This window comes from Nerophis ophidion, linkage group LG13 (assembly GCF_033978795.1).
Source record: "Nerophis ophidion isolate RoL-2023_Sa linkage group LG13, RoL_Noph_v1.0, whole genome shotgun sequence".
NCBI lineage: Eukaryota > Metazoa > Chordata > Actinopteri > Syngnathiformes > Syngnathidae > Nerophis > Nerophis ophidion.
The window spans coordinates 10,768,100-10,780,189 of record NC_084623.1 but is presented as its reverse complement, the minus strand read 5'-3'; the positions used below and the strand labels follow the sequence as shown (position 1 = coordinate 10,780,189).

General features: G+C 40.8%; 1 protein-coding gene across 12 annotated transcripts in view; it reads right to left on the bottom strand.

Annotated features, from left to right (window-relative positions):
• Positions 1–12,090, bottom strand: part of tns1b (tensin 1b) — a 362,081-nt gene that overhangs the window by 118,173 nt on the left and 231,818 nt on the right. For all 12 annotated transcript variants that reach the window (XM_061918387.1, XM_061918396.1, XM_061918397.1 and 9 more), the window contains 2 exons: positions 9,010–9,059; positions 3,783–3,954 (listed from right to left, as the gene is read on the bottom strand). In XM_061918387.1, the coding sequence (XP_061774371.1) occupies positions 3,783–3,954; positions 9,010–9,059 (222 nt within the window). The remainder of the gene's footprint in view (positions 1–3,782; positions 3,955–9,009; positions 9,060–12,090) is intronic.

Here is a 12,090-nt window from a genome sequence, read left to right as displayed (position 1 = left end):
AGGCTGAGGCTACATATCGAGATATGTATTGTGTATCGGGATATGCCCTAAAAATATCGAGATATTAAAAAAGGCCAACGTGAAACAATGAGATGGAGAGACAAGTCACTTACTCTCTATTCCTCCGGCTGTCATTGACATTAAGGCAGTGGTTCTTAAAGGGGAACATTATCACCAAACCTATGCAAGCGTCAATATATACCTTGATGGTGCAGAAAAAAGACCATGTATTTTTTTTAACCGATTTCCGAACTTCAAATGGGTGAATTTTGGCAAATTAAACGCCTTTCTGTTTATCGGTCTTTTAGCGATGACGTCAGAACGTGACGTCACCGAGGTAACACACCCGCCATTTTCATTTTCACATTACAAACACCGGGTCTCAGCTCTGTTATTATCCGTTTTTTCGACTTTATTTTGGAACCTTGGAGACATCATGCCTCGTCGGTGTGTTGTCGGAGGGTGTAACAACACTAACAGGGAAGGATTCAAGTTGCACCACTGGCAAGAAATCTGCCGCCAGACCCCCATTGAATGTGCTAGAGTGTCTTCACATTTGACCGGCGATGCTAAGACAGACATGGCACAGAGATGTATGGATAACCTGCAGATGCATTTGCAACGATTAAGTCAACGAAATCACAAAGGTGAGTTTTGTTGATGTTGTTGACTTATGTGCAAATCAGACATATTTGGTCGCAGCATGACTGCCAGCTAATCTATGCTAACATGCTATGCTAATCGATGCTAACATGCTATTTACGCTAGCTGTATGTACATTTGAAACTAGATACCCACATTTAATGCGAAACAAACACTTACCAATCGGCTGATTTAAGTTGCTCCAGTGTCACAAGATGCGAAAGTCCTGATCGTTTGGTCCGCACATTTTACCGGCGATGCTAATAAGGCAGCCATGCTATGGGCCACTTCATTAGGTACACCCATCCTATGGCCGAATAGCGTCAATAGCTATTTGCTCAATAGCTTCAGTTTCTTCTTCAATTTCGTTTTCGCTATCTGCCTCCATACTCCGATCATCTGTTTCAATACATGCGTAATCTGTTGAATCGCTTAAGTCGCTGAAATCCGAGTCTGAATCCGAGCTAATGTCGCTATATCTTGCTGTGGTAACCGCCATCTTGTTTGTATTGGCAGCACTGTATGACGTCACAGGGAAATGGACGGGTGGATATAGCGATGGTGAAAATCAGGCACTTTGAAGCAGTTTTTGGGGATATTCCGGGAGGTGTAAAATTTTGAAAAAAACTTCGAAAAATAAAACAAGCCACTGGGAACAAAAAATTTATTGTTTTTAACCCTTTTGAAATTGTGATAATGTTCCCCTTTAAGTTCTTGTGTGTTGTGAGGCAACTAGCCAAGTTCAGTATTTGTTTTCACCTTATTTGCACGACTTACTTTATTGTAATTGATATATTACTTTTTTATTTTAATTTCTCAGTTGTTTTGTTTTGTTTTCATGTTTACAACTTTGTTCAATAACTAGAGTTTTGTTATTTACCTTAAGTGTTTGAGTGTTTTGAGGCGACAAGCCAAGTTCAGTAGTTGTTTGCACCTTATTTGCATTACTTTATTGCTATTGATATTACTTTTGTAATAAATATTTAATTTTTTTGACTTAAATCGTTGTCCTGTGTTGTATTATTATCATAATCAATTAATAAAGGCAAAAGTACAAATTGGTTTTTCAGAAGTATTGATACCCCGAAGTCGTCGTCCCCCCCATCAGATGACGACACTTCCGGCGATACTGGCCGGTATCGGATCGGATCGGTATCGATATCGATACCCAAATTTGTAATATTGCCCACCCCTTGTGAATATTGGAGGAAAAGGATTTGCAAATCATTGTGTTCTGTTTTTATTTACCATTTACACAATGTGCCAACTTCACCGGTTCCGGGGTTTCTACAAACTTTTCCATTCAAGAGTTGATCAAGTTCGCATGTCGAGGTTCCACTGTGATAACAACACTTTACTTGACTTGAACTAACACATCTGAGCAGTGAAAATATCCGGTATTAGTCATGAAATATTAAATATTAGTTTGTGAAAGTCGTCACAAACCCTTCTTTGATTACGCTTGCACCTCCTGGTACCCCAGCACCTCCAAAACCCTCAAATCTAGACTCCAAACATCCCAGAATACGCTAATCCGGTTACTTTTAGACCTCCACCCCAGATCACACCTCAATCCAACCCATTTCTCCAAAGTGGGCTGGCTCAGGGTGGAGGACAGGGTCAAACAACTTGCACTGAGCCTGGTCTATAAAATCCGCTACACCTCCTTGATACCGAAGTACATGTCAAACTACTTCCTTAACGTAAATGACCGCCATAACCTCAACACCAGGGGGAGCTCCACAAACCACGTTAAACCCAGATTCCGATATAACAAAGGTCTTAACTCATTCTCTTTCTATGCCACGTCAATGTGGAATGCACTCCCAACAGGTATAAAAGTAAGTGCATCTCCAACCTCCTTCAAAACCGCTCTAAAACAACACCTCCAGGCAACTTCAACACTTTACTAATACCCTCCTCCATTCACATCCCATCTCCCCGGATTATAAACAACTCAAATGTACTTCTAATGTATATACTTGTTCTTCTGCTATGTGAACTCACTATGTTCTCTGCTGGCTGTACATATCCTACTAAATAAGACCTACACTGTTTCAATGTCCACATTTCTCTGTTGATGCAATTGTTGATGACTGAAGTTCTGATATCAACCAAAGCTCCTCAACCCACCCCCCGGATTGTCCATCCATCCATCTTCTTCCGCTTATCCGAGGTCGGGTCGCGGGGGCAACAGCCTAAGCAGGGAAACCCAGACTTCCCTTTCCCCAGCCACTTCGTCTAGCTCTTCCCGGGGGATCCCGAGGCGTTCCCAGGCCAGCCGGGAGACATAGTCTTCCCAACGTGTCCTGGGTCTTCCCCGTGGCCTCCTTCCGGTTGGACGTGCCCTAAACACCTCCCTAGGGAGGCGTTCGGGTGGCATCCTGACCAGATGCCCGGACCACCTCATCTGGCTCCTCTCGATGTGGAGGAGCAGCGGCTTTACTTTGAGTTCCTCCCGGATGGCAGAGCTTCTCACCCCATCTCTAAGGGCGGCGGAGGAAACTCATTTCGGCCGCTTGTACCCGTGATCTTATCCTTTCGGTCATGACCCAAAGCTCATGACCATAGGTGAGGATGGGAACGTAGATCGACCGGTAAATTGAGAGCTTTGCCTTCCGGCTCAGCTCCTTCTGATTGGTACAACGTCCGCATTACTGAAGACGCCGCACTGTCGATCTCACGATCCACTCTTCCCTCACTCGTGAACAAGACTCCTAGGTACTTGAACTCCTCCACTTAGGGCAGGGTCTCCTCCCCAACCCGGAGATGGCACTCCACCCTTTTCCGGGCGAGAACCATGGACTCGGACTTGGAGGTGCTAATTCTCATTCCGGTCGCTTCACACTCGGCTGGATTGTAAATAATGTAAATAATTCAATGTACATACTGTGATGATTAACTTGAGTGATGACTGTATTATGTTGATAGTATATATTTGTACCATGAATTGATTAACGTGGACCCCGACTTAAACAAGTTGAACAACTTATTCGGGTGTTACCATTTAGTGGTCAATTGTACGGAATATGTACTGAACTGTGCAATCTACTAATAAAAGAAATGGTCTTTCATCAGCGACAAACATTGTTCGGTGCTTTAAAGCCGTCATGCAGCGTGCATTATTGGGAGAAGCGTACCAGGTAGTTGTGGCCGTGCTTGGACCGCAGCATGGAGGCCACCTCGCGCAGGTTGGCGGCGTAGCTCTGCTCCTCCACGCTGCCGTGGAAGGAGACGGAGATGATCCTCTCCGTGATGTAAATCAGGTCCAGCTCACAGCTGTCCTCCGGGGACTGCAGCAGACTCGCACTCCTGTGGAAAGCCAAGCTGCTTTTCATGCAAGTTTTTTTTTTATGATTCAAGCTGACCTTGGGAGGATTATTAGACTGTGAGAGATGCGTATCAACTGCCAGAGATAATACACCACGTGTGATTAAACTACTCAGACTGTAAAAATTGGCCTTTTTTTTCTGGATTGCTGTTTATTATGTTCCTATTTTCTATCTAATAAAGGAAATAGAGAAGCACTTGAACCCACACTCTACCTCACATGATGGTGCAGAACATTCTCACAGCATGATCGGGGATTTTTACAGTTGATTTATTAAACAGTGGAATGTTACCGTATTTTCACTCTAACTTTCCTCATCCACAAATATTTCGGTCTATTTTACATCTTTTTTCATATATATCTTTTTCTTCTATGTCCCACTCTCCCTTGTGGAGGGGCTCCGATCCGATCCGGTGGCCATGTACTGCTTGCCTGTGTATCGGCTGGGGACATCTCTGCGCTGCTGACCCGCCTCCGCTTGGGATGGTTTCCTGCTGGCTCCGCTATGAACGGGACTCTCGCTGCTGTGTTGGTTCCGCTTTGGACTGGACTCTCGCGACTGTGTTGGATCCATTATGGATTGAACTTTCACAGTATCATGTTAGACCCGCTCGACATCCATTGCTTTCCTCCTCTCCAAGGTTCTCATACTCATCATTGTCACCGACGTCCCACTGGGTGTGAGTTTTCCTTGCCCTTATGTGGGCCTACCGAGGATGTCGTAGTGGTTTGTGCAGCCCTTTGAGACACTAGTGTTTTAGGGCTATATAAGTAAACATTGATTGATTGATTGATTAATAAAGCGCACCGGATTATAAGGCGCATTAAAGGAGTCATATTATTATTATTATTTTCTAAATATAAAACACTTCCTTGTGGTCTACATCAGTGGTCCCCAACCACCGGGCCGCAAAAGATTTTTTTAGTAAAAAAAAAAAAAAAAAAAATGTTTTTATTTTTTTTATTTTTATTCTTTTAATTAAATCAACATTAAAAGCACAATGTACACTTACAATTAGTGCACCAACCACAAAAACAACCCTTTTTCGTGACAAAGAAGAAAAAAAAAAAGCAGACCGACCAACAGGGCGAGCTGGCGGCCAACACAAAAGAAGTTTATGGTGACGAAGACATTTATGTTGATGACGGGAAAGATGAAGTTTATAAGGAAGAAATTTTTGTTGAAGATGAAATTTACGTTAACGATGAAGTCTACGTTAATGATAACATTTCTGTTAATGGGGAAGATTGCGACGACGATGAAGATGATGATAACATTTATGTTAAAGAAGTTAAAGTTGATGATGATGAAAAAGAAGTTAAAGAAGGTGAAGTCCAAGAAAATGATAAAGAAAAAGAAATAATTGAAGAAATTCCAGAAGATTATGAAGATAAAGATGATACAAAGGAAGTAATTGAAGGAGAAGAAGTTAAAGATAAAGAAGTTAAAGAAGAAGAATTTGAAACTCAAAAGATTGAGGGAGAAGAAGAAATAATTAAAGAAATTCTGAAAGAAGACAAAGAAAAACTTAAACAGGAAGAAGTAACTCAAGAAATTGAAATAGAGAAAATAATTGAAGAATTGCTGGAAAGTGATGAAGACGAACAAGAAAAGGAAGACATTGAAAGAAAAATTCTTGGAGAAATGCAAGAAAAGGAAGAAGACAAAGAAAAACTTAAAGGAGAAGAAGTAACTCAAGAAATTGAAATAGACAAAATAATTGAAGAATTGCTGGAAAGTGATGAAGACGAACAAGAAAAGGAAGAAATGGAAAGAAAAATTCTTGGAGAAATGCAAGAAAAGGAAGAAGACAAAGAAAAACTTAAACGAGAAGAATTAACTCGAGAAATTGAAATAGAAGAAATAATTGAATTGCTGGAAAGTGATGACGAAGCAGCGGCAGCAGGCAGCACGAAGGAGCGCACTGAAAAGTGACTCGACCAAAGGGCCGAGTGACGGCAGATTTGTTGAAATAATAAATCAATGCCAACGCTGCTATGATGCGTCTTGTGTCAGGTTTCCCCGCAACCCACACGAGGACGGCTCCCTTTTTAGACCAGTTGATCTGCCGTTTCTTTTCTTTTTCTTCTATGTCCCACTCTCCCTTGTGGAGGGGGTACGGTCCGATCCGGTGGCCATGTACTGCTTGCCTGTGTATCGGCTGGGGACATCTCTGCGCTGCTGATCCGCCTCCGCTTGGGATGGTTTCCTGCTGGCTCCGCTATGAACGGGACTCTCGCTGCTGTGTTGGATCTGCTTTGGACTGGACTCTCGCGACTGTGTTGGATCCATTATGGATTGAACTTTCACAGTATCATGTTAGACCCGCTCGACATCCATTGCTTTCCTCCTCTCCAAGGTTCTCATAGTCATCATTGTCACCGACGTCCCACTGGGTCATCATTGTCACCGATGTCCCACTGGGTGTGAGTTTTCTTTGCCCTTATGTGGGCCTACCGAGGATATCGTAGTGGTTTGTGCAGCCCTTTGAGACACTAGTGATTTAGGGCTATATAAGTAAACATTGATTGATTGATTGATACAATTCCATCTGAAACGCTCCCACTGCCGCCGCCCAGAGCCGTCGCTTTTTTTGTTTAGTTCTTCACTCTAACTTTCCTCATCCACAAATATTTCATCCTCGCTCAAATTAATGGGGAAATTGACGCTTTTTCGGTCCGAATAGCTCTTGCTGCTTGAGGCTATGATTGTAAACAATGTTCAGATGTGAGGAGCTCCACAACCCGTGACGTCACGCGCACATCGTCTGCTACTTCCGTCGCTTTTTTTTATTAGCGACCAAAAGTGGCAAACTTTATCGTGGATGTTCTCTACTAAATCCTTTCAGCAAAAATATGGCAATATCGCAAAATGATGAAGTATGACACATAGAATGGACCTGCTATCCCCGTTTAAATAAGAAAATCTCATTTTAGTAGGCCTTTAAGAGTCTTAAATGGGCTGCAAAAGCAAAGGCGGCTGGTGATGTCAAAGCCATGAGAACAATGTGCGGCCGTTTTGACAGAACATATCAACGTGACCCCGAGAGCGTGAGTGGGGATCAGGGTCACGCGGCGCTCATATTTCCCACATTAGTCAGCTGTGAGCGGCTCGGGAGGAAATTTGCCGGCAACATCTGGGAGAGATCGTGCCGCTCGTACTGTAACATGCTACACGCCGCACATCTGGACCCGCTCTCAGTACTTTCTGGAAGTTCCTCATTCGCCAAAGACGAAGGATTTTATTCTGAGGTAGTTGTTGATTGTTTATTTCAATAATTGGTGGTGAGTACCCTCACTATTCTACGTTCTTCGGTTTATGGTTTATGTTGATATAAATTGGTGGTTTGTACATGCTAAGTGTTAGCATGCTAACAATAGCATGCTGATTTTCTTGGCTAATTTTACATGTTTTACATGTTCATAGTCATTGGACTTGATACTTGAGGCATTTTAACTGTTAGCATAGTGACTTTCTTAGCTAATTTTAAATGGTTGTTCTAACTGTTAGCGTGCTAACATTAGCATGCTGATTTTCTTAGCTAATTTTACATGCGTACGCTTCATAGTCATTCGACTTGAGGCATTTTAACTGTTAGCATAGTGACTTTCTTAGCTAATTTTACATGCGAACGCTTTTTGGTCATTCTAACTGTTAGCATGCTAACATTAGCATGCTGACTTTTTTAGCAAATTTTACATTTGTATGCTTCATAGTCATTCAACTTAGTACTGGAGGAATTCTAACTGTTAGCGGGCTAACAATAGCATTGCTGACTTTCTTAGCTAATTTTACATATATAAGCTTCATGGTCATGCTAACTGTTAACATGTTAACATTAGCATGCTGACTTTCTTGGCTAATTTTACATGCATACTATTCATAGTCATTCGACTTGGTTCTTGAGGCATTCTAACTGTTAGCATGCTAATAATAGCGAGCTGACTTTCTTGGCTAATTTCACAGGCAAACGCTTCATGGTCATTCTAACTGTTAGCTTGCTAAAAATAGCATGCTGACTTTCTTGGCTAATTTTAATGTGTCACATGTTCATAGTCATTCGACTTGGTACTTGAGGCATTCTAACTGTTAGCATGCTAATAATAGCATGCTGACTTTCTTAGCTGATTTTACTTGCAAACACTTGGTCATTTCAGCTGTTAGCATGCTAACAATAGCATTTTACATTTGTGCTATTCATAATCATTCGACTTGGTACTTGAGGCATTCTAACTGTTAGCATGCTAATTATAACATGCTGAATTTCTTAGCTAATTTTACTTGCAAACACTTGGTCATTTCAGCTGTTAGCATGCTAACAAGAGCATTTTACATTTGTGCTATTCATAATCATTCGAATTGGTACTTGAGGCATTCTAACTGTTAGCATGCTAATTATAACATGCTGAATTTCTTAGCTAATTTTACTTGCAAACACTTGGTCATTTCAGCTGTTAGCATGCTAACAAGAGCATTTTACATTTGTGCTATTCATAATCATTCGAATTGGTACTTGAGGCATTCTAACTGTTAGCATGCTAATAATAGCATGCTGACTTTCTTAGCAAATTTTACATTCGTACGCTTCATAGTCATTCAACTTGGTACTTGTGGCATTCTGTTAGCATGCTAACAATAGCTTTTAAGTTCGGCTTGTGCGTTTAAGCCTTCACGCGCAATTGCATAGTGTAGTAAATTTTTTGTGTAATGTTTTTATTTTGTCTGTAAATAAAAAATAAATTTTGCAGTGCAGTCTGCTAAAAATGATGGAAAGCGCCACTCTGCCTAGCAAGTGACACTGTGGTCGAAGTTGAAATTGCCACAAAACACTTTTCAAGATATTCAACACTCCACTGCCATCTGGTGGCTAAAGTGGAAAGTGCAACCCCCCCCACCCTTCAATTTGTCACGTTTCGTGTGTCAGGTAAACCGCCACGAAAGGAGCCATACAAATCACCTTCCTTGATTGTAACCATTAGTTTTTCAACCAAGAACACAATGAATCCCGATAAGAAGGAAAGAAAAACAATCTTACCTGGAAGGTCTGCGTCGTGACTCCATGCTCTTGGATGACTTTGTGGAGCCCTAGGGAAAAAAAATCAAAATAAAAAATATATTAGTGTTTTTGATAAACATACTTAACGATGAAATATGGCACAAGTGTCACCCCCAGATCACATAGTCACACATAACCCAACCTCCTCACTGAACTTTGTGGGTATTATTAAAAAATATATATGTCAAAGCACCACACCTCTTTCAAAATAACAACCATTCAAATCCACTGCAATGCATTGTGGGAAAAATGCAAAACACTCTCCACACTGAACCAGGTTTGGTGCATTTCAGTTGCTTGATATTTCTAATTCAGGGATGTCAAACTGTGTTGGCCCTGCGATGAGGTGGCGACTTGTCCAGGGTGTACCCCGCCTTCTGCCCGATTGTAGCTGAGATAGGCGCCAGCGCCCCCCGCGACCCCGAAAGGGAATAAGCGGTAGAAATGGCTGGGTGGATGGATACATACATACAAATATATGTATATATATATATATATATATATACATATACATATATACATACATACATACAAATATGTTGTTTTTTTATTGTAATATTGAAGAATTTATCTGAATGTGCATGAACTATTTCTGTTCAAAATTGTTTGAAAATGTTTAAATATTAACTGTCAGTTTACTGTACTGTGCCGACTGTACTACTATAAGAGTACATCTTTTCTCTTGTTTCATTGGAAATAAAACAGCAAAGTCCATTCGGCTGCCATCTGTTTCAATTATGAGACACAATTGTGTCAAAGTCACAATTTTTTTTTTAATTTCATGCTTGAAATAAGAAATTAGTACTTTAAAAAAGTAGTTCTATACCTGTGAGTGTTGATGACACAGCTTTGCAACACTTGATATTCTAGTTTCAAGCATGTTTTACTCAATATAGGTCATAACATCTCAGCAACAAGCTGCAATATCTTACTGAGATCATATAGGACTAAAACACTTAAAACAAGTAAAAAACTCTCACATAAACTCTACTTAGTGAGAAGAATGATCTTATCAGACAGAAAATAAGCAAATATCAGCTTTATTTATAACAAAAGCACCTTGAGGATTCTAGCGGGAACTCTCATTCAACCCTTCTTCGATTACGCTTGCACCTCCTGGTACCCCAGCACCTCCACAACCCTCCAATCTAGACTCCAAACATCCCAGAATAAGCTAGTCCGGTTACTTTTAGACCTCCACCCCAGATCACACCTAAATCCAACCCACTTCTTCAAAGTGGGCTGGCTCAGGGTGGAGGACAGAGTAAAGCAACTTGGTAAAAAAATATCAGTCCAAGGCTAGACCCTCAGCAGAGGTCTAGTCTGAGTCCAAGGAAAAAACCTCGACGAGACCGCCGACGGATCGGCCGGTTACAGCGCTCCTTGTTGAGTGTCAGTGCTGCCTAGAGCTCGGCAGAGTAACCATGTAATATTCTTCCATATCAGTAGGTGGCAGCAGGTAGCAAACTGCTTTGTAGATGTCGGGAACAGCGGGAGACAGTGTGTAGGTAAAAAATGCTTAAACCAAAAATAAACAAAAGGTGAGTGCCCCTAAGAAAAGCCATTGAAGCTTATGGAAGGCTACGCAGAACGAAACTAAAACTGAACTGGCTACAAAATAAACAAAAACGGAATGCTGGACAACAGCAAAGACTTACTGTGTAGCAAAGACGGCGTCCTCAATGTACATCCGAACATGACATGACAATCAACAATGTCTCCACAAAGGATAAAAACAACTGAAATATTCTTGATTGCTAAAACAAAGTAGATGCGAGAAATATCGCTCAAAGGAAGACATGAAACTGCTACAAGAAAATACCAAAAAAACAGAACAAGCCACCAAAATAGGAGCGCAAGACAATAACTAAAACACTACAAACAGGAAAACAGCAAAAAAACTCTAAGTCACAGGGTGATGTGACAAGTGGTGACAGTACATCTACTTTGAGACAAGAGCTATATTGATGCATGCTTGGTTATGGTTTAAAGTCATATCCAACAATTTCGAAAAAGATGAAGAAAAAAATATAATTTTTGTTTGAATATATTTTCTGTAGGAGAACAAACATGACACAAACCTTCGTACTTGTTAGAAATCCCACTGTTTATGTTATACATGCTTCACTGATGAGAGTATTTGGCAAGCAGCGTTTTGTCCTACTAATTTCAGCTATCCCTGAACTCACCGTAGTTCGTTTACATGTGCAACTTCCTCCGACGCTGCCGCAAAAAGACGTGTTTTATGCCCCTCCTTCTTTGTCTCATTTTGTCCACCAAACGTTGTATGCTGTGCGTGAATGCACAAAGGTGAGTTTTGTTGACGTTATTGACTTGTTGGAGTTCTAATCAGGCATGTTTGGTCAATCCATGACTGCAAACTAATCGGTGCTAACATGCTATTTAGGCTAGCTGTATGTACATATTGCACCATTATGCCTTGTTTGTAGCTATATTTGAGCTCATTTAATTTTCTTAACATACGTCCTCTGTGTGTTTAATTTCTATTTGCATGTCTCAGGACACATTATATGTATGTAATATTGGCTGCATTTCTCATAGTTGTTTGTGTGCCATGTTGTTCCAGACCACAGCAAACGTTACCCAGCTTGCAAAGAATGTATTAAATCCATTGGAAAAAGGAAGACTGCCATTTCCTTAAATTTGGACACACACATCTATACCTTTGGAGATTCTAAGCCAGTCATTTCCAGAAGTTATCTCATCCTGTGAGAATCCTCCATTTTACTAATGATTTCCAAAGTTGGAAAAATGACAGGACAGAAAAAATCCCAAATTTTTCACACTAAGAAAAAATCCACACTTTTTGACAAAGAAAATCCCAACTCTTTGACACTTAGAACAAATCCAGACTTTTTGACAACCCCACCCCCCGACATTTTAACAGTTAGAAAAAAATCCCAACTTTTTGACAGTTAGAAAAAATCCAGACTTTTTGACATTTAGAAAAAAATCCAGATTTTTTGACACTTGGAAAAAAATTCTGACTTTTTGACTAAAACACCATCCGACTTTTTGACCCAAAAATTCCCGACTCTT